The 23,535-nt window shown below is 47.3% G+C and overlaps 1 protein-coding gene across 7 annotated transcripts in view; it reads left to right on the top strand.

Annotated features, from left to right (window-relative positions):
* The window catches only part of S6kII (Ribosomal protein S6 kinase II), a 590,862-nt gene that overhangs the window by 432,772 nt on the left and 134,555 nt on the right, over positions 1 to 23,535 (top strand). Inside the window, exon 1 of one of the 7 annotated variants that reach the window (XM_071675705.1) lies at positions 22,235 to 23,226. The exons of the other annotated variants lie outside the window; for them this stretch is intronic. Coding sequence (XP_071531806.1) covers positions 22,261 to 23,226 — 966 coding nt within the window. The 5' untranslated portion in view covers positions 22,235 to 22,260. Of the gene's footprint in view, positions 1 to 22,234; positions 23,227 to 23,535 lie in introns of those variants that run through there. 7 annotated transcript variants of the gene reach the window in all.

Genomic DNA, 23,535 nt, shown 5'->3' with positions numbered 1-23,535 from the left:
AACGAGATGTACTGATGGGACCCTTCCGCAAGCCACACCGTTCCCTCCAGCTGTGTTGGCCGGAACGTTTAATGCTGTTGCTGCCTGGACTGCCCGCCCACACCTGCTGCTGCTAGTACTCTCGAGGAACTTCTGATTACAGCTTTTGCTTGACACATCTGGTGTGTCTGCTTTGTCCGGAACTCCTGCTTGCCTTTTTATCGTGTAGAATTTCTACTGCCTTTCCTGCTGGACTCGTTCTGCTTCTGCATGTCGTGTTCGCAGCTTTCCCTGCAGTTTGCTGTGCTGGTTGAGGTGAGGTGTTCATGGTATCTCAACCATCTGGGTTTGATGTTGTCTTTACTGACCAGTTAAGTATGCTGCAAGCTTAAGCTGACTGGGTTAGATGCTGCAAGCTTCAGCTGACTGAGTCACATGCTGCTTTTATTGTGAGGAAGGTATGCTGCTGGAGGCCGGGTCTTATACTACTATACTGGTAGGTGGGTGGCTTGGTCTTACACTACTTCACTGGCGGGAAGGTACACTGCTGGGTAATGGGTGGCTGGGTCTTAGAATACTGGTCACGCACTAAGTAGCTAACTCGACGTGTTTACCCACGAGCCTCATCATGAGGCTTTGCGTAACGGCAACAGTGGAGTGGATTGATTAATCGTGGCTTCATCACTTCGAGGCGGCAGCAGAGCATTGGATGATGGTCATGATGATGATGTAGAAATTCCTTTGTTTACTTGTGATTTTGACCTGATGGGTTGTTAGGTCCTTTTTTTTTTTTTCTTTTCGAACAGTAAGGTTATTGGTATTCTCTCTCCAATCGTTCTTCAAGTCACCAGTACGCAACCATCCACAGCGAGGTACTTGCAACACGCTACTACTGGCGTCACACATGTATGCATTAATTAACAATGTTCCATACACTACTTACGTGTTCCTGGTTGCCCTTTTGAAAGTCCAAACGAACTGCTTATAAGTGCAGCCCATCGGATCTGGTTGGCCTGAGACAAGAGCACTGTCCACTAGAAATGTCTGGTACGGAATTAGGGCTCCAAAAATATCTTGGAATAAGACGGGTCATGTAACGCTGAGGGAGGAGCGCTGGTGCCGGTGGTGGGAGGACGTGTTGTCTCCCCCGTCCTTGTGGGTGATTGTGGGGGTGTGTCGAGCATCATGCAGTGGCTCTTGTCGTGTCATTGGCGGTGGTAAGGAGAGGGTGGCGATGATGGTATTGGTGGTGAGAGCGGTGGCGGCGGTGAAGCAAGGTGACGGTGGTAGTGGTGGTGATGCAGGAGGCTTTTGTTGTAGTCTCATGGTGATCCTTGTGGTGGTGATGGCGTCAGTTAGGCTAACTGCGTTGTAGGGGAATGGTGTGTGTGTGTGTGTGTGTGTGTAGTGAGGATGATTGTGGTGTTGATGATGGTGTTGGAGGTGGTTGTGGTGGTGGAGAGTGTAGGCCGCTGGTGTAGTGTCTGATAGCATCACGCTCACCAGGCGTGTTGATTTTATTACCACGGTTCACTTGCTGCTGGGTGCGGCGATGCTGGGTCTGTCCCTCCCACGGACCGCCGCCGCTGGTGGTAATACTGCTGTTTCATGCTTCTCTCTCAGCCAGTTCTGCTGTTGCTGCTGTTTCTGTTATTGCCATCCCCCCTTTTTTTTTAGCTGCAGCTGCTGCTAAAGATTGTGTTGTTGCTGGTGTGGTTACTCTGTTGTTTTTACTGACGGTGGTGAGGGGTCCAACGCGTTGCCCGTCAACAGCTGCTGTGGTTGAGACGCAGGCCTGTGGGCGGCGACGGCGGCAGCAAAGAGCATGAGTAGCAGCAGCAGCAGCAGCAGCATCAAGGACGTAGTGTGACATTACGTAACACTGACATAACTCCTGAATATGAGCGTTGGTGGAGGCCTGTGGGAGAGGACGTTCCCCCTCCCCATTCGCACTTGCTGTGGGGGAGGGAGATGACCTCAGTGATGGGAAATGGGGGAGGGGTGTTATTAATGTGTGGGAAGGCTGGGGTGAAGTATTGAGAAGTGGTGATGGTTGGGAGGCTTGATGGTATGGTATAGGCTTGACAACGGCGATAACAGTGAGGGTATAGTGTTAGCGATGTAGGTGGGGTTGGGTATTGACGATGATGGGCATGTTATGTGGTAGTAGACGCGTGTGATGGTGAGGGGGAAGGTAGCAGGTATACATATACTATAGGGAATCAGTGATGATGGATTGTGTGGGGGGGAATTAGCAGTAGTGGTGGCGTTGCCTAGGAAGAGGAAAGGTGGTGTTGGTTAGAAGATGCGACGATGAGTAGTACCGGCAATATACCTCCCTGGTCGATGGTTATCTATTACCCTACCTGGAGAGAGAGAGAGAGAGAGAGAGAGAGAGAGAGAGAGAGAGAGAGAGAGAGAGAGAGAGAGAGAGAGAGGAAAGCAGATTAACGACTGTGTTGGGAACTGAGGGTTTTCCCTTGAACAGTATCGTCCTGGGAAACGTAAAGAACGTGACCCGTACCCAGGGCCAGGGAGCCAGAGGCGGTGCGAGTCGTATACCCCCCCATCCCCCTCCTTCCCTCCCCAGACGAGGAGGTATGGCGTAGTTGCATGGCTGGCCCCCCAGATTAGGACGATGTAATCTGCGTCTTATTTTGGGACTCGGGTCGCGTCAGGTCACGTCGTAGAGAGAGAGAGAGAGAGAGAGAGAGAGAGAGAGAGAGAGAGAGAGAGAGAGAGAGGGAGAGAGAGCCACCTGCGCCTGTGGTATGTAGTATGTCGGGTCGTAAGGTCACAAGACTGTGTAGTTTGATCGAGAGATTCGCAGTAGGGGGTTCGTAAGGTCATCATGACACCGGCATAGGTTGAGAGATCGTAAGATCCAAACACAGGTAGAGATCGAGCCTCACGGTCTCATGGTGGAGTTGTAAGGTCATAACATCGGCGGAGTGTGAGAGACAGTGGTTGTAGATCAAAACTAGGGTGGAGATCGAGACTCAGTCGGGATTGTATGTCTTTCCCGTGTTCTTGTACCCAATATCACCTTCCAAGGCAGGGAACGATTGAAAGCACTGAGGTTGTACTCTGAATAAGTATGCCCTTGGCTTACGCTTGAACATTTTCCTGGGAGGCCTGGATCCCCAGCTGCTCTCGGATGTGTCCCCCTGTTGGCGCGATAAGGATGCAACACCCAGTAGATTTGCCGCTGGTACTGAAAGATGCGATCGTATGGAAATCAGTCTGAACATCCAGAGGTTCAAATATTTCCATGACTTTCCTGCCTCTGGAAATGTTATGGACATTACAGTAGGTTGTTAAAAAGAAAAAAGAAATTGCCACCGAGCAATATGAGATAAAAAGACACCCAGATCAGCCGGGTTGTGGTGGCTACATTAAGCCCTTTGAACCCAGCAGTCAGGCTAGTAGAAGTTGGTCCCAGACCGGGTTGTGGACGTAACAGACCCCCGAAACCTTCGTGAGGTATACGTACGGTAAGGTAAGGTCACAGACCTACCTGTATAGGGGTAAAAGATCCTTTAAAACTGTCGTAAGGTAAAGATAAGGTCTCAGACCCAAGGGTTGGGGGATAGAAGACCCCTGAAACCATCGTAAGGTTAGGTAAGGTCCCAGACCCATCGGTTGGGGGATAGAAGAAGACCTCTGAAACCATCGTAAGGTGTACATAAGATAACGAAAGATCCCAGACCCAGCTGTCGGGGTAATGGAAGATCTCTGAAACCAACGTAAGGTATACATAGTCCTATCATTTTCATCTGGGATAACGGTTGTCATTTTCACGGACTCATATTGTTGTGACAATCTTCAGAGTTAATCAGTCATATCACCATATCGACAGATTCAACACTTGTCATCAAGGCTAACCAGAATCACTTTCCCATGTGCCCAACACTTTCATCAAGGTTAACGTCACTTTCCCTCACCGGTGACCTAGTTCTGACACTTTCATCCGTGTTTGTTGCCGTCACTTTCTCGCGTCCGTTAAGTTCTGGTACGCGCATCCTTAAGTTAAGCAGTCTCTCTCTCTCTCTCTCTCTCTCTCTCTCTCTCTCTCTCTCTCTCTCTCTCTCTCTCTCTCTCTCTCTCTCTCTCTGAAATACAAAAGAAGTATGGACAAACAAGAGCCTGTGTTTGCTCGTAGCTCGGGTTGGAAAAAAGAACACTCGCTTCCCGAGAGGTGGATAATGGGAAAGGTCTGGTGAAGCAGACATTTTTGGAGACGGGTCTGCCTAAGTCATCACATGATTCTGATGAACGTTTGTTCGCAGGCTCGTACAGCGGGGCGTAAGGAGGACTGAGTTGTGCTTGGATAATTAGGCATACTCTTGGGGGATACTGTGGATGGGAAGCAGTGAGGAAGTTAGAAAAAGTTCGATGGGGGAAGTGAGGAAGTTGCAAAAAGTTCGTTGGAAGGTAGTGGGTAAGTTACGAGTGGTGTAGAGCTGTCTAGAGGGGTTGAATTTCTCTAGAGACATCAGTGAGGACTGGATGGTTGAGGGTTAGATGGCGTTGGATAGGGTGCTAGTGGAGGTGCTCATGGTTGAAGGCTAGGGGTCAGAAGAATCGGTCGTTGAGGGCGAGATGGTGAACAGAGGTACGCTAGTGATATAATTTCTGCTCTATAATTTCTGCTCGTGGCAACGGAGTGTGATAGATTTCATGTTGAGTTCACCTTAAGTGTGTGTGTGTGTATATATATATATATATATATATATATATATATATATATATATATATATATATATATATATATATATTAAGGTTTCATAATTATCTTTCCCCTTGCAGATATTCTTGTACTGTTACATTTTGGTTTACTGTTAAAGTAACTGCTGCACGGCAGTTCATGTCACTGTTCCCACTGGTATGAATCTTGTCTGCTGGCTGTCTGTACTGCTGTATTGTCTCATTGTTCTGTCGTCATGTGTGGGGTCCAGAGATCACACACTGGTCCATTGTCTCGGTGTCGTTGGCAGAGAGAGAGAGAGAGAGAGAGAGAGAGAGAGAGAGAGAGAGAGAGAGAGAGAGAGAGAGAGGGGGGGGGTGTGCCTAGAGTAACTGCCTTATTTTCATTTCTCCAAGTGTGTTATTGTGTTGTTCCTCCTCCAGTAGCAGGGGAAGTGTACTTTCGTTTCTGTCGTAAGTTCTTCGTTTGATCAGTACTTGTTTTTTTTTTTTCTTTCGTGGTGGACACCCACGCGTCTCGTGTCAGTTCTTATTGGACTTTGTGTGTGAGGAACGATGATACCGCTTCGTTTCTTCCCTGGAAAGCCAGACGTGAGCAAGAAGCGCTCAGAAAGAAACAATTGAACCGTAAGGAACACGCGGAAAGGTTTTGTGGAACACCGCAGCCATAAACAAGAAACACACTGGCTGGTTCATGGTGCGCTCTACACCCTAAGCAACACGGGAAAGCGTGTAACTTAAACTGATAGGGAACGCTGTCTCGCGTTCCATTTGTCCCCACCGACACAGACACCAGTTGACTCAAACACCTGTAACTGGAAAGAGAATTAGAGATTCATACTAAAGACATATGATTTACATATATATATATATATATATATATATATATATATATATATATATATATATATATAGAGAGAGAGAGAGAGAGAGAGAGAGAGAGAGAGAGAGAGAGAGAGAGAGAGTGGCATTGTATTATGTACTAATCTTGTTCTTTTTATTCCAGGTGAGTATCAGACTGAAGGTTTACAAGAAGGACCCACACTAAGGTATAGTCTCTTGAGTCTTGTGCTGGCGTTCGACTCCGCGATGTATTCAGAAAGTCTTTCAAAACTTTTGAGGTAATGAGTTTTTGTTTTTGAGTTAGAGTGTGAGGAGTATTATGCACCGCTGTAGGAAGTGTGTGTGTGTGTGTGTGTGTGTGTGTGTGTGTGTGTGTGTGTGTTTACTCGTGTGAATTATTGTCTGTTGCTTCAGGGGAACGAGCAGTGTTTTCTGGCTTGCGTCCCGTTAACGTTACCGCTGGACTGCCACACCTGATTGTGAACCTGTGACTGTGGGTCTGTGTGTCAGTATGAATTATATTTGCCGTTCATCTCCGTCGATCGTAAGGGAGTTTCCTTTGGCTGGCCACGAGTTTATTTTCTTTTTTCCTCGCAAGCATGACCTGATTTTTCGGTAGGTGAGCTACAAGCAGTTGATAAAGGGAGTAGTTATTTTCGTATCACCTCCGATACTCTGTAACCTGACATTGTTGTGTTATTGTGAGCTGCTTTGTGTATCAACATAGGATCTGCCTTTCGAGGACATGATCTTACAACAAGATCATCTTGAAAGGTGTGACCCTGACCTTACAAGGTTATCGTGGTACTTTTAGTCGTGACTTTGGCCTTACAATGTCATCATGGTGCTTTTAAGTGTGACCTTGGGGTTGTAAGGTCATCAGGGACCTATTAGGTGTGACCATGATATTGAATGGTCATCAGGGTACTCTTGGTTGTTACCTTGAGCTTGCAGGTCATCAAGGTGCTTTTAGGTGTGTCCCTGGCCTTTGCAAGGTCATCAGGGTGCTTTTGGATGAGACTTCAATCTTGAAACGTCATCAAGGTATCTTTAGGGACCTTGCAAGTTCCTCAATGTATTTTAAGTATATTTACTTGATCTTTCTGCTTGTGGACTTATAACTGAACTTCTGGTGTTTGTCTTGTCATATTTTACCTTAGTCTCCCTCAGGAGGTTTGGTCTACTGGTTAAAACTGTGTTTTGCAAAGAGTATTTTTGTTGCGCGTGGTTTTAAAGTGTCGCGACTGTCGTGCACCTTGCACCTCCTCATGACCACTATCTGTTGCGCAGCTGCTCCCACTTGATGCGATGCCACGTGCGTTACTGTACCTTACGCATGCTGTTAACTCTGAACTCGACGGAACGGCCCTTGAACACTTATCCTATCCCATGAGACGTTAGCTTCTCTCTCTCTCTCTCTCTCTCTCTCTCTCTCTCTCTCTCTCTCTCTCTCTCTCTCTCTCTCTCTCTCTCTCTCTCTCCATCACTGTTTCTTCTTTCCCTTTTTGCCCCAAAGCCCTCTCTCAGATCACATCCCACGTTGATGTTAAAATGTCATTGACGACGTGCGTTGTCACAATGCCACCCTCACAGTTGAACACAGTCCTAATAATAAAGCGATGCTCTCCTGAAAGAAAAAGAAAAAGAAAATGTCCCAGTAGGAAAAGAGATCGGGGGCGAAGAAAACGTCAGAGACCTGCAAGTCACTATAAATGGAAAGTTTGTATTTAAGGAACGCATTGATAAGGTTGTACCTTTTGAGGCGAGTGATGAACAGTATGACATCTAGAATATTCACGACAAGAGACTGTAAACTAGTCATGTTAATGTTCATACGTGTACACGTAAAGTAGATCAATGCTGTCTCGTATAGTCACCTCGTAAACACATTGGAGCACAAGCCAGAAAGATCACTGAGAGACTTCATGAGCAGAACTGAAGGTCTGGAGCGTAATGACTTACCACAAGAGATTGAAGGAGCTGGAACTCTACAGTGTAGAGATAAGAAAGTGAGAGAGATATGATAAGTGGCAACAAATAGGAGGCATAAAGAACACCCGAAATCCGAAAGCATTTCATCATGGATGATTGAGAATAATCAGGTCCGGAACATCATACCTGGAAAGATGCCTTTACATACCAGAACTACATCAAACGAAAATTAACCAGTGTCCTGCAGGGCAAGTTGAGCGTCTGGCTTAATGATACGTCAGGAGAGATTAGAAATATGCATGGAACGACCACGGAGGCATTCATGAGAAGACTGGACTCATGGCTGAATGCAGTGCATAATGAGCCACGACTCGGTAATGCTTCGGTGGGCAGTCGCGGCGGAGGGAAATAGTGCAGTTCAACAAGCAACGAGACGTGAGGCGAGAGCTAAGCGCTTGCCCTGCTGCTCAGGAAGAATCCCTCAATAGATACTTGAAGTAGATTCTCTCTCTCTCTCTCTCTCTCTCTCTCTCTCTCTCTCTCTCTCTCTCTCTCTCTCTCTCTCTCTCTCTCTCAGCCACCCACAGGCAAGGCAAGGGAGGACAGCGAGGGGTCGCAGGTAGGTACATCTCGTAAAAGTGTGGGAGGCGGCGGGCGCGGCGGCCTGGCCCCGTCATCATCAGAGTGTATGACACCATTGCGGCGCGGCCGTGCGGTTGGCAAGCACAACCCACTCATGTGCCTGCATGACGCCAGCAGGCAAAGGTTATCATCAATAAGGAATGGAGGCGAGGCCCGCCACCACGCTGACACCTACACAGCCCGGCAGCCCTCCCCCTCCCTCTCTCCGCCGGCGACACAGTTGCAAGCATCGCTGATTCAAATTCAATGACGATTCACAAGCTATTCTGGGAATGAGGTATATATGGTAACAGAGCTGGTGGTTGGGTGGAGAGAGAGAGAGAGAGAGAGAGAGAGAGAGAGAGAGAGAGAGAGAGAGAGAGAATTTTCACTCAAAGTTCCTGTTTTTACCGTCCGAAATTACTGCTTCCATCTGAAGTTGATGTCATTTGCATACGAAATTTTTGTTTTTCTTATGATAATTTGCCATCCCTGAATTGATTTTTTTTTTTTTACCATTCCAAATTAATAATTCTGCTCCGCCAGTCTTGTTAAGTAGTAGGCTCCATGGCAACTCCCGTGGATATATTTCAAAGTAGTTTATGTTAGTGTTGGTGGGAAGTACTTAACGGTTAAGTAAACATACCTCACTTCGCACTTAAGGCTTTTAGGGTCTAACGTCGCTGTAGTCCATGTGGTTTATGAGTGCGATTCTGTGGAAGGATTGTATTTAGTCGTATTTCCTTTATGTTTATTGGTGACGCATTAGCATGTCTAGATATTTAAAAAGGTGAGAATATTGTTCCCGAGTGGAAATTGAAGTACCGAAAGGCGTAGGCTGTGAAACACGTCGATAGACGTGAAGTTACGATAGACATGTTGATATCGACGTAACACAGATGCCTGGAATTATAGACGATATTGACTGAGAAGTAATGTTGGTGTATATCACTGTGTGAGCGCTGCCGTCCAGCTGGTGTATTATTACGGTGTGTTATGTCCGTTCGCCTCGTTTGTAAGACCAGGTATGTGGACCATCGGAACGCAGGAGGTAGGTTAAGGACAGCGTAAACTATGTTTCATTGCTTTTTTGCACACACACACACACACACACACACACACACACACACACACACACACAAAGTTGTGATACAGCAGTGTGTTATGTACGTAATGCTGGGAGTTCTGTGGTTATATTTCACCAATCATGGTGAACTTGTCAACAATGAGTCGCCGGGAGGAGGTAATTTCTCTCCCGTGTTTGTTATATTTTTTCTTCTTATTGTTGGTTTGAGGCAGTGATACAGCGAATATCATCGTGTTGCTTGTTTACTGATTTTGTTTGCTCCAGATATTTTTTTTTCTACTGGCGCCTTTTATTTATATTTTGATTAAAGAGCAAGCTCAGGGACTTATCTTTGTCCTCTGGCACGGAGACTATACGTGTCTTCAGTCAGGGATGTGTGGCGACAGGACACGTTTGTGGATTACCGCTTGTGTATGACGGAGAGAGAGTTTTACCCTTGTGTTGACCAGTCTCTTAACCTTGTATGGATGTATCATGTCCTTCATGCTTACAGACAGACACACACACGCACGCCAAAGCCAGGTACTACCCATTTATGGACCCGCTCCGAGGGAAGGATGAGCACCTGGGTTGGGTATAGGCTGACTGCCACGCCGAGTATTCGAACCCATGCGGGTCCGACTCCAAGTGAAGGGTGAACATCTATGTTCAGTGCAGGCCACTGCCGCGCCCATGATTCGAACTCAGGCGGGCCTGTACGTGTATCATGGTTGTCTACCGTGTGTGTATGTATGTGTCTAATTACCTGTTTGTCTCATTCGGTGAGGGAGTTTGTGCACTCGTGGGGCCCCATCTCTAGAGTATTATCTCTGTCATGCAGCTTCTTAGATTTATGTATATGTCTACAGTGTATGTGTGTGTGTGTGAAGGTACATGACAGGTTTATTTGGGGATGGGATGAAAGTGTCTGTGAACATGCATGGTGGCGTGTGTGGCGTAGGTTTGTGAGTATGTATGTGCCAGACGGGCGTGTTTACCGAAGAGACTAGCTGTGTGTGGGTGTTCATGACGAACCTGTTGCTGCGTGGTGAGAGGATGTGGGCGTGCTTGACGCACACGTGTTGCCACGTGGTGAAAGGTGGTACAGATATGCGTGACGGGCGTGTTGCCAAGTGTTGGGAGGCTGTGGGCGTTCATGACAGACGTGTGACATATGGGCAGTGGAAACGTATTTCGTCCAGCTTTTAGCCATAAAGCCCACCTTGATCAAGTGAGGAGAAGTGTCATACAGAAGCCAAGGTCGACAGCAACAACACGAATCCCTCCTCCTCATCCACCCTACCACTAGCTTCATCAGCTTAGCACTGTGATGTCCCACTGTGAGAGAAACGGCGCAAGTGCCAGACCAGAGGTGACGACCCCTCCAGTTCTGCACTGAGATGGTGCTGAGATCGAGAACCGGCATTTCAATAGCAGTGCTCAAGGCAGCGCGATAACTAGAGGACAGTGGCTGAGAACCAGGCCAGCCAGAGCCTTGGAGGGTACGTAGACCTTCGGCCACAGATGGCTTGAGTTGATCTGAGGAACAGCAACTGCAGATGGGTCCCACAGACCGCGTTGGACGGGCCTCTGTCTCTCTACTCGACGTAAGGGGTGAGAGCATGTTCGCGTTGCATGACGCTGGCGTGTGGGCAGACTGGGTGGGAATGTACGAGCATGCAAATTCTGTTGGGTGTGGAGGCTTGTTCTATGTGGGCTTGCATGACGGAGTACGTGGGCATGTGCATGTATATGACAGGCGAGGATATGACGTAGATGTGTGCATGTGGGAGGGAGGGGGGGGGGATGAATGGTGAGGTGTACGGTCCATGTAGGCGTGTAAAGATGCATGATGGGTATTTGTGGAGATTGGGTGAACGTTTATGAACGTATGGGCTTGCATGGCAGACGTGAACAGGAATGTGTGTGTGTGTGTGTGTGTGTGTGTGTGTGTGTAGTTCAATGCTTGACTCATCTCGTCTTGGGTTCACTGGGCAGTATAATTAGGCTTCAGCCAAACATGGCGCATGGCGTAAGACATTATATCCGAGAGACCCCAAGTCTAAGCTGAAGACAGTGTAGTCCTTGTCTTTTTTTTTATATATTCCCAGCGGGGTTAGGGACCTCTGCCAGTGTCATCTTCATTCCCAAAAGCAGTTTTGGCAATTAGGGTAGATTCGTGTGCCTTGCTCATATTGGTCGTTGTTTTATGTGCTTTTTACAGAGGGACCTTAGACTTTTTTTATTATTTTTTTACGGAATGAGGGACCTAAGTGCTCACATGCTCTGTTCGTTAAATGTCAAGAGTCTTGCTTCTCTTTATTTTACGAAACGGCGAATTCATTCTTGCATAAGGTCATGCCCAAGGTGAAAATGTATTTTTACGTGGAAGTGACATGTTTTATTTGCAATTATTTGTTAGTCAAATTGGTGGAAAAGAGATGTCAGTTTTCCTGAATATTTAGTTAATTCAGAAATGAGATGCGTTATTGTTTTCATTCGTTGTTACAAACAATTTAAAATGAATGGGCGAACAAGAACTTAGACTGTAGAGAATAGGTATTGATCGGATATATTGATTAGAAGTATAACATACCTCATAGGAATATATGAAATGCAATTATGACAACCCTTATTACGAGTGAATTGACACAAGAACTTTAGGGAGAGTAATAGGATGTGGGTATAGTGTTAGTATGCCTATTTGTATGAAGTGTGTTTGGTATGTTGATGGCGTGAGTACTCCACTCCCTCGAAGCTGCTCCGCTTCCTCGTAAACGCTTTCCTCACCTCTCCTGCTGTATGTGTGTGTGTGTGTTGTGTGTGTGTGTGTGTGTGTGTGTGTGTGTCCGGGAGTTGATTTAGTTTTCCCCCGCAAAAGAAAAAAGCAGCGAATTTATTGTGCACTTCTACCCGTCATGTGGGCGGTGCGGCAATAGAAGATACAACTTACTGATTCCCTAGGAGTCCCTTGTGTAGCAGCCCCGTTGAGGTACGTGAACAGGCCACTCGTTTCTGACGTAACAGCTTGTTTATTGGATTAGAGAGAGAGAGAGAGAGAGAGAGAGAGAGAGAGAGAGAGAGAGAGAGAGAGAGAGAGAGAATATATATATGCAACCATCCATGAGTCTGTGTCACTGACAGATTATCAGTTTTCAGGTACAATTTTTTATTTCTCTCTCTCTCCCAGAAATTAACTGTCGTGGTTCTGATGCTCTCCTGGTGTGGCATAGTGGCAGGATAACTAATCTAATCTGGTGGGGACGCTTCCTCGAGTCTCTTCCCCCCGCCCCCTCCGTGCTTGCGTCAGTGAGGCTGTGAGACGAAGTGTGACTCGTGCAAACGAGACTTGGTCACCCCAAGTCGGACGTGTGTATGTGTGTGCGTGGCTCCTCGGCCGCCCGCGGTGAAATATGCATTAGAGGGGGAAATGACTTGACCAGACGCGGGCTGGACAAGACACGGGGTCAAGAGGCGGAGGAGGAGAAGGAGAGATCCAGGCTGTAACGCCCACTCAACTTTATCATTCTACCCTCGTGCATGTGTACAACTCCACCATGTCCCTCTAGAATTATTCTTTTGACTGGCTACCTGTAGAATTTTGCTGCCAGATCATTGTGAATATCCTCCCCCTATGTAAATGAAGAATCCATCAGGCAGGATGACAGAGAAAAGAGAAGAATGATAGGCGATTTATTTATATGCAGAGAAGTGTATTACAAAGGGGATTATGGGGAAGAGATGCCGATTAAATTCCACAGTTGCGCTTCGAAACACTCACCACTCCTTCTCCCGCTGAGATAAGATTCCAAGAGGTTGATCAATCACTTTTCCTTATCACGGTCGGGGTTCTTGGGAACGACCAGGTATGCGTGAATTCTCGCGCGTTACTCGCTGAGGTATCTGCTTATACCAAATGCCGGTCGTGAAGACGCGTTCGTAAAGGGTCGTAGGGGAGCCTTTCCTTGAACCTGTTGACGCAGTAGTTTCCTCTGCCTAGCTGAGGTGTGTGGCCTTTCCTATATTCATGTTACGGAGAATCGCAGTTTACCTCAGCCGGTGAGTGTACAGGCACGTCGCGTACAGAAGGAAAGTCTCGATCGGTAGCGGGAGATACCAGATATTATAACTAGGAGGGTAATTCACCAGTTTAAATGATACACGAGATCAGCATGATAAAATTGATGTTGATATACATTAGAAAATGGAAAGTTTACTAATGATTATATTTCTTGATTCATTAACTTTAACGATTTTATTTTACTAAATTTCGGACTTACGTATATTTAAGTTTTTCTGACTTGGGTTCGCACTGTACCCAAGTGGGTGTCCTGGACTGGGATGTGTAGAGTCCCAGGCGTCAGACGTGCCAACCTTGGCCTACTGGCTACGTTGGAGCATTGAAGTTGTGGGATAACTTCTCAAAGTTGGTTTCGATACGAGTTGCTTGTCACGTTTGTGTTGGACAGTATGGACATACTGTAAGAAGGTCACGTACGATGCTGGAACCTCCACTAGTTGTAACTAATGCACGTACCACGCTAGAGCCCCTACGACGCTGGGGGCCTGCATAACTAATGCGTGCACGACGCTAGGGCATTTCATAACTAATGCGTGTACAACGCAGGGTCCTACATTACTAATACGTTCACGACGCTTGGGCCTACATAACTAATACGTGCACGACGCTGGGGCCTACATAACTAATACGTGCACGACGCTAGGGCCTACATAACTAATGCGTGCACGACGCTGGGGGCCTACACAACTAATGCGTGCACGACACTGGGGGCCTACATAGCTAATGCGTGCACGACGCTGGGGGCCTACATGACTATTGCGTGCACGACGCTGGGGGCCTACATAACTATTGCGTGCACGACGCTGGGGCCTAAATTAGTTGTAACTAATGCATATACAACAGTAGGTCGTACTCTGGTTTAGCTAGAGCATATGCTCCTTTTGTAGCAACACTGGTAACTAGTGTGTATACTTCTCTCTTGCTTGCCCTAGTGTGTTCATGACGCCGGTGCATACACTAGTTTAACCGCGTAAATACTCAAAGAAGCTCGTATATGGCTCTAATGTCTGCGCTGGTCGACTAAAACTATAAGGTATTTTGAGATGAGTATTGTTGAAGTATATGATTACGGTGTATGACATTGTAAAAGTACCTTTAAATCTACGGATGCTTATTCCTTTGAATATATTCAGATGTGTGTTTGTACTGTCTTAAATCCTCTCCAGTGCTTTAGTATTTAATCTCGTATATTGAGGTATGAAGTCCCCCCTCTTGTGCTTAGGTGGTAAATCCCCTCGTGCTCAGATTCTAAATCCCCTCCTGTTCTCAGTTTTCAGTCCCCGCGTGTGCACAGGTGTTTAACTCTCTCTCTCTCTCTCTCTCTCTCTCTCTCTCTCTCTCTCTCTCTCTCTCTCTCTCTCTCTCTCTCTCTCTCTCTCTCTCCTGTGCACACTTGTTAAATCCGCTAACGAGCTCGGGTGTCAAATTTCCTTCATGCCAAAGAGTGTCGAAAGCACTTATTGCAGCAGAGTTACAAGTCCGTCTTAACCCTCTCTATTTTACCTTCGGCCAGTAGTCGAGAGACGTATTGGTTCCGTAGTCGTAGTGTCGGTCTGTCCGTATGTTTGTCCAGAACTGGTATTGGTCGCGTTACGTTACTCATCGATGATGAGTGAACGCCAAATGTTGTTCGTTCATCCAGTGTGGTTAACGAAAGTGTGTTAGTGAGTCTCTGGGTGAGGAGGCAAAAGGTCAAGGCGAAAGCGGAACCTCTGTTACTTTTTCGCAATGCTTTTACCACGGAGAGAAGAATTGCGCTTCTACCTGTACTGTGTTCGGTGGCGCAGATAAAAAAAAAAAGAAAAGAAAAGAAGAGGATACAGAAGTGCACAAATATTTTCGGGTACTGGATCCCAGTCATTGAGAAAATTATACAAGCTACATCTGAATGAATTATTTACTCTGGCTGGGGAGAAGTTTGGATACTTCGTAAGTGTGTAAAGACAAGTTTAGGTACTTTTCTTGTGTCTGGGGGCAAAAGTAGGATACTTCTTAAGTATCATAGGGGGCAAAGTTAGGATACTTATCAGGTGTCGGGCAAAATTAGGATACTTCTAAAGTGCCAAGGCTCTGGAACAAAGTTACGATCTTTCTTGGATGTATTATGCAAAGTTAGGATACTTTTTGACTGTATCAGTCAAAGTTAGGGATACTTCTCCGTTGTCTTGAGCAAAGTTGGCCCAAGTACTTCTTAAGTGTAGTAGCAGAAGTCAGGATACTTTTCCTTTATCTTCAGCAAAATAAGGATACATCTCAGGTGTATTATTCAGAGTTAGGATATTTTTTCCGTCGTCTTGAGCAAAGTTGAGATACTTCTTAATTGTATTAGTCAAAGTTAGGATACTTCACTAGTGTAAAAGTCAGTCAGGTTACATCTTAACGTGTATTAAGCACAGTCACGATACGCCTCGCAAATTTGTTCGAGGACATAGTTCGATTCTCCTTTAGGGCAGAATATATCATTGTGGTTGGAATGTGCACACACATATCTTGTTAGAGGTCTGCATGTGGGCGATGGATGCGCCTACAGGTGTCAGCTGTGCATCTATTAGCACAGTTGTGGCGGCCACTCTGATGAGTGGCAGGTGTCTGGCACCTCGGTGTTATGTTGAATACGATGCCCTGACGTGATTCATAAAGCGTACACCAGTACCTGACTCCTTAGGGGTTCAGATACCCTGGAGGTCGTCTTTAGTAGTGGCTTTAGAACTCTCTGGGTCTTTATTGTCAGTGGCATCAGAACGCAGGGGTCTTCTCCGTCAGTGGCTTAAGAACGACGAGGTCTCCATCAGTGACTTTAGGCTGCTAGAAGTTTACCATGTAATTATGAACCGCTTGTCTTCCTCTCCTCCTCTTCAGAACTTCACCATGTAGTATAGATTCCCATCTGTCAACGTTCCAGCGTCTGCTTGTCCTCTCAGTAGAGGCAGCCTCCTTCACATTCCATCCACAAAACAAACATGAAAGTTCTGTTGGGTCGAAAGAATCGCTGTTGACTTTAAAGTGTTTGTCCATTCCATTCCTCAGCCCCCCCACCTCCAGCCCTGTATCACCATCCCGCCCTCAAAACTACCATCCCACCCGTCCCAGTCCTTGCCACATTCCAGCCCAGTCCTACTGTCTCGCCCCCCCCCCCCCAAAAAAAAAAAAAGAAGAAAAAAATCACTATCTCACCCCACGCCTCACTTCCAACCCATATGTAAACATTAGAGCGAATGCTCTGGGTAAATGTTGATGGCGTAGTCCCACTTTCCAGATTGAGGACGGAAACAGTAACTGGGAAGTGCGCGTTGGTTGCCTAGTTTCGTTCCCAGGAGGTAACCCAAGTGGTAGAATCATCAGTCTGGTCATGGGAGCGTTCCACTTGGGAAAACCCCCGTGTATCTGTTGTGAGAAGTTCCCATTCCAACCCCCCCGTGTTTCAGTTGTGAAATTATAAAGGCTTTAGTTGTGAAAACCCATCTCTCCATTGTGAAAATCTCTGGGCCTCAGGTGTGAAACCCCCGTGTTTCATTTGTGAAAATCTCCGGTGTTTAACTCATGAAAACCCGTGTGTTTCGTCTCCATAAACCGACCTGCTTCGGGGAACGTTCCCTCTTCCTCCTCCTCCTCCTCCTCCTCTGCGCCTTCGCTCATTCCCATATTCTTCACTGATCAAAAGAGAACATAAAATATTGTTCCACGTCTTGGCCCGTTTGGACGACACCTGCCTTGAATGAGTCCCAGTCAGACGCCTTCGGGAGGGGCGTTTGAAAAGCCGCACCACCAGCTGCAGTCAGATACCTGAACATTGTTTCTGTGGCCTGATGAAAATTATCGATTTAATGGAGAATATTTTTGGTCGTTTCGCTGTGACGGGGGCAGGTAAAGGACTCGGTTCGGGAGTTTTCTTTAGGATTCGAAAACACACACACACACACACACACACACACACACACACACACACACACACACACACACACACACACACACACAGCTTGCCGCGACTCAAGAGAGAGCGTGAAGAAGGACACTCAAGACTCATCCTCTTGCCGGGAAAGTAACACCGGAGTGATCATGGCCGTCAAAGCGTCCTCGATGGTGATTTTAGGATGGATGGGTGTGTCGCCCGCGATTGACGGAGGTGAAGTTGTAAGCCGTGATAGTGTTGCTAAGTCGCTCCGAACGCTCGTGACCGGAATGCAGCTGTGAACGGGTGGTCACCACGTACGGGGCAGTCAATGCATTGGAAAGGCTAGATGACGAAGAGAGGGCTTGATGGGGTGTACGTCGAGGTTATCTGATGGAGGACGCGAACACATGGGAAAGCCGAAAGCAGAAGACCCGATGGTCCATGACGAGTTTACATGCCACAGGAAGTAGTGGCAACCTCGATTCCTAATCTCTACTGATGGAGACAGTGAAGCTATCTTGAACGGCCTTGTTCACCGGTGATTAAAATCGTGACCCAATAAATTTGTTTTGAACCATCATTTGCTGCTCAAAACATCTTTGCGTATTTTTAGGCCATCGGTGATTCATTATATCACACCCTAGGTAGTTTGTAGGGTTGGTGAATAGCTTTATCATGTAGAGGGAGTGAATGACATTACCATGTAGTTCTAGTTAGATGGATGGGTTAGATCGCGATCGGTGGCACCAACATTCTTGCCTCGCTCAGGTTGAGAAATGAATTACTGGAAGACAGTGAATTTACAGTGAGGGGAGCAGCTTCGCCGTGAGAGATGTAACGTAGAATACACTTGGGAAACACTGGAAGCTCAGGTTTCTCATGCGCATACGAAGATAATGACCATGTCGAGCGAAAGGCACGGTTGAATATTTGAATTGAACCCACAGTGTAAAGAATATGTAAAGGTGGCTGGAGGGGGGAAAACTTAAAAACCTCGAGAATCCCGGAATTTTACTGCTTTTATCGGCAAATAGACAAAGCCCTCGTTAGCCAGTCCTTTGAGGTTTGAGGACTGAAATCGATACATTATCTCACACTATACTTACTAGGGCACGATGGTGTGCGTAGACAGACCCGCGGGCACCATGACCAGTCGGGCTCAGATAAGGTATCAGTGAGCGCATCCATACGGAAAGTAAGTGTTTACGAGCGGATAGAAAGGAACCCATTCAGAACGGACAGGTAAATAGCCTCCAAGGTGATTGTAGCCCAGATGGCCGGTAGAGTCATACAGTTCTGTACCTCACGGTAAGTTTTCCTTCCTTATGAATGTATCTTAAACATAGTGTGGTATAACACTTTGTTTTCCCGACTAGTTGTTTAGAAATAGAACGTTCTCCCTCGTAGAATTAGCAGGTATCTAGTTTGTAGAGAGTTAGAGTTGTAGGCGTGATGGGAACCCTCCCATTTAAGAAACCAGGTCATGAAACCAGGTCACTCATGGTAAGGAACAACTGAGAATGTCGTGGGGCGTGACCTTCGGTATGCTGTGACGTCACCGCAGAGGTCACCAAGACGTAAACCACGAATGTCACCAAAGACCACCTCTCAGTATATCGGGCGAAACAGCCCGACCCACGGAGGGTCAAGTTGAAAGGCCATATACCACCACAGTCGAGGGGGTCGCGTCGTCGTGCTCAGGTGGGGGGGTAGTACCGTCGTGTTCAGGGGTGTTAAGTGGGTCACGGCCGACACCGTCGCGAAGATAACGGCTCCATTGTTGACCACCACCACCTAGAGAGCTAACCAGTGGCACAGCCCCTGAACACCACTGCCAGCATACTACAGATACGTCAGTCCCTCGACCATTGTCACCACTGTGACTATCCCATACCGACTTGTGGCACCGCAGCCACCAACCCAGCCCTTGACGTAATTGCCACTGCCACTGCCGCCGGCATTGCCAGGTGGCCATTACATCAGCCTCGAGCTGACGGATGGTCGTCATTGTGGCATCCGTGTGACCAGTGACACCATTTGTTCCTTTCTCTCAATGGTAATAGCGATCCGCCCGTAAACTCGAGGTTGCGGGTTCGAGTCTTTTATGATTTTCTGTCACTGGCGGAGGATGGCAGCCTCTTAACGGACCGCTTTCTCCGTCTGTCCGTTTGTCGGGAGTTCACCCTGGTCTAGTGAAGATGCGTTTGACCTGACCTGACCTGACCGCCTACGGGTCATGGCGGATGCATCAGATTGTGTAGACTTTATACAGTTGTTTCCCCAAAAACTGAATGTGACCCATAACTCTAGTGTGGATTTTTTTCTTTTGAGTTGCCCTTTATGAAAAACTTTATAACCCGTCACTTGACCTGGCTTTTACCTTTGAAGACAATTTCATCTGTGGTCATGTTTTTCATATTTTCCGAACAGTAATTTCACACCTATGTTTCCGCCGTCAGTAACTCTTATCATCTCGTTAAAGTTGCTGGTTGCGTCCATAATTCATCCAGCTGTAAGCAGAGTATCTGGGCCAATGTTAGTCGGGGAAGCAGAGTCGGTGGGGGATAAATCCCAACCACACATCACTCAGTAGCCTTTCAAGCACTCCAGGTAGCGAGGCTGGTGGGATCTTACCACACTGTTCCACACGCCAGACACTGATACGGGAACCTGGAGGAAATGGAAAACAGAATCCTCAGTTGACACCAACTGCTCTTGTTGATGATGGCCCGGGTATTCCCTGCACCCACTCGAAGCATTTTAGGGGGACTGAACAAACACCTAGAAGCCTACAGCAGCACCCAGGAGGTTGTAGAAACATCACGAGGCTGTATCAACACAAATGAGGCTGGAGAGACGTACAGGGTTGTTGCACAGAAGGCTGTTGACTTGCTGGGAACTTTGAAGTATAGGGAGTTGTAGATAAGAGGAAGGCTGGTGGAATATACGATCTCGTAGAAAAACTGTAGGATGTAGGAATGTGTGAGGTAGCAGGGACGTGGGAGACTAGACACACACATGTGTATTTAGAAATGTAAAGTGGCTGTTGGAATGTAGTAGACAAAGACGGAAAGGAGGATGTTGATATGTTGGAGGCTCTGGAACCGTAGGGGATTTTACATATTTTGAGAAATGGTTGAGGATCAAAGAAGATTGGGGAGTCAGGCAACGTAGAATCATAGAAAACTGCAGCTGCCTGAGGGACTGTCGAGACCAGAACGACTCATGAAAACTCAAGGAAAACTTAGGGACACGGGAAAACGAACACGTACAAGAATATGTAAATAGATAACAATAAAAAACGGAAAAAATAAACAAATCAGGAAGCAAACTAATTGACATATTTAGAGACGCACACACGCACTCAAGGTCTGTGATTACCCTTTTTTCCCCTCAAGAAGACATTAAAGTTGTAGGATTATTTTTTTTTTTTTTTAGAAAACTATGGATTTACTGAGGTTAGTAATAACGGTATGTACAGTGGCAACAGGAACTGAGGTTGGTGATGGCACCAACCAGGCCTCAGCTGTGGCTAACAAGATATTCTGAAGCCCCTCTCTCACATCCTCTCCCCTCCCACCCTCCCTCTTCCTCTTCCTTACCCCCTAACGCCGTTCACTCTCCCACGCCCTCCGTCTAATTTGAAGTATAATTTGATTATTATAAGCCGATTCAGTCTCTGTCTCTTGGTCCGGAGTCTAGTTCGCGTTCTCTGTGACATTTGTGCGGGTTTATGGGTAGCATAGCCCTGTGTGTGTGTGTGTGTGTGTGTGTGTGTGTGTGCGTGTGTGTGTGTGTGTGTGTGTGTGTGTGACCTGGCTTGACCCATATGGCGGCGGGTGACTCGTCCAGCTGGCAGTGACCGCGGACTAGGCGTCCAGTACGGGAGGGGGTCAACTCACGTTCTCATTCTTTCGGGTCTTCCTTCCTCAGTGCCAAGCCTTTAGTCTCACCTGTACCGATGTGGTGGGTGGTGGTGCTACGTACTGCCTCCCTGAAGACCCGTCCAGAGAACACCTTTGGTGTCTTTGGTGGTCTTTGACCAATCTTCAGTACTACTGGACCAGGTCTTGGTCTTTGATGGTGGTCGTTTACCTTTGTGTGAAGACCTGCCTGGAGAACGCCTACGGTGCCACCTTCAGGCCATAACTTCACCGTCGTCGTGGCGGGTGTTGTTATCCAGTGCTCGCGAGGTGGACATAATGCGTCGTCGTCGTCCTTGCCATTTGCTTCGTCCACTTCCTGTTCCAGGCGATCAGTCGTATAACGCGACACCGCCTACGTGTGGGCTTTCAGTGTGAAGACGGTACATGTGTGTGCAGAGAAGTACTCAAATGTCGTGCTTGAAAATTATGATCTAGTTGGTGTGAATTTTACATAATGCTCCATCGTGTCATTAATGTTGCATTGAAGGTGATACAAGGTAGGGTCGTAGTAACATGATGAAGAAGTAATGTTAGGAGAGCCCAAGAAGTAGATGAAAGCGCGTGATCCACCATTTGTTTTCGTGGGGTCAGCTGATCAGGAAAATCAGCTGACCGCAGTGAAAGACTGGACCTTTACCTCGAGCATTTCGGTGCTTCGAGCACTCACGTTTAAGCAAGAATTGGCCCCCTCTGACAACAGTGATTTTCATAGATTTTATGGAACAATGCCTTTTGTTCTAGATCGAAAACTGTTCTAACAGAAGATTGATTTTTTTTAATTTTCCAAAATGTTCCTCCAAGCGATGCATGTAAAGACAGTCTCTTTCATCATTGAACTTTTTCTTTCTTTTTGTCATGAAAACCAACCATGATCACTTTGAAATCTGACGTTGGTTTGAAGATGACTCCTTGCGAGCAGCCATCAAAGTCTACCATCTTTGTAGGTTACCTGCCGGTAAATGCCTTCACGTGTCCTGAGGTTTCTGAAGCCTCTCAGGTTCATTTGCTCTCTTGAAGGTGGGCCGTTTTCTGGAAAAACCTCGGCTTCGACAGGACTTGTGTTCATAAATCTGTTGAGTCTTCAGCAAGGTAGTCTTCGGCCTCTTTCTTGAGAGCGTCGCCATCGGACAGCCCCGTCCTCTCCCGGGGGTGGTCATTCTTCAGACACCCCAGTGCTGAAACTGAAACTCAGACAAGCTCCGCCAGAAACTCGATGCGTCCGTCCAGAACTACATCAAAGACACCTTCGGGTCCTTCCAGAAAACAGCCTGGTTCATCGAAGACTCCGCGTGATGGACTTACAGCCCCGTCGGGCCCAGTTAGGACCCTGCCAAGCCCTCCCGGAAACCCATCTAGCCCATTCAGAACCACTACGTCTGGTCCATCCAGAACGCCATCGAATCCATTTAAATCTCCATGCAGTTCATCGAGAGCCACGTCAGGTCCCTGTGAAAATCCACCCGTTCCATCTCGATCTCCATCGAATCCATTTAAGACACCATCCAGTTTCTCAAAGGCCTCGCTAGGTCCCACTGAAGATCCATCATTTCCACCTAGGTCTCCATCGAATCCATTTAAGACACCATCCAGTTTAACAAAGGGCTCACAAGGTCCCACTGAAGACCCATCAGTTCCACCTAGATCTCCATCGAATCCATTTAAGACGTCATCCAGTTCATCAAAGGCCTCATCAGGTCCCAATGATGATCCACAAGGACCTTCTAGAACTTCATCAAGGGCATCTAGAACACCATCAGGGCCGTCTGCTGCTCCTTCGGGGTCAGCGACACATCCATCAGCGTCCTCTAGAACTTCTTCAGGACTATCTAGAACTTCGTCAGGTTCACCCAAAACACCTTCAGGATCGTCAAAGTATTCACCAGTGATGCCCATGGCCCCGTCGGTCAGCCCCTGTGAGGCACCGACGTCATCGGGTCTGACTATGAATAGTTCAGGCAAGCCTCCTGCGCCTCCATTTGGGAGCTTGCCGCCTATACCTCCGTTCTCCCCGCCGCTAAACAACCTTCCGGGGCCTTCGAAGTTCGCTGCGGAGTGTCCACGGGAGAGGGTAGGACCTTCGTCTAAAGTGGACGAGCGAAGGGGCTTCATCTTCGACATGGCGGTTCCTCTGCTCCGGGAAGAGGATGAGCCCTCCTCCGTTCCATACACCATCCTTAAGGTGCTCTCTCTCTCTCTCTCTCTCTCTCTCTCTCTGTTTGCTCTGCATGTCTCCTCAGTGCTCTATGTAGTGCCTCGCCCGTATATCCTCCAATGCGAGCTCGCATTGCCCACTCTTTGACACACAAGTTGCCCCACTGGACTGACTCGTTGGCGCCTAAGTCGCTCTACGTGGGTAACTTGACACTTTAATTGGGCCACATGGCTGGCTTGACCTCTCGTTGCTCCCCATAGCTGCCTCGTCGACCTTTCCTCCTTGTAGTCAACTTGTTAATCCGTTATTACTCCACTGTACTGGGCATGGTGGTCA

Source organism: Panulirus ornatus, chromosome 21 (assembly GCF_036320965.1).
Source record: "Panulirus ornatus isolate Po-2019 chromosome 21, ASM3632096v1, whole genome shotgun sequence".
Lineage (NCBI taxonomy): Eukaryota > Metazoa > Arthropoda > Malacostraca > Decapoda > Palinuridae > Panulirus > Panulirus ornatus.
Note: the sequence above shows the minus strand (reverse complement) of the source record. Positions and strands in the feature narration are given on the sequence as shown.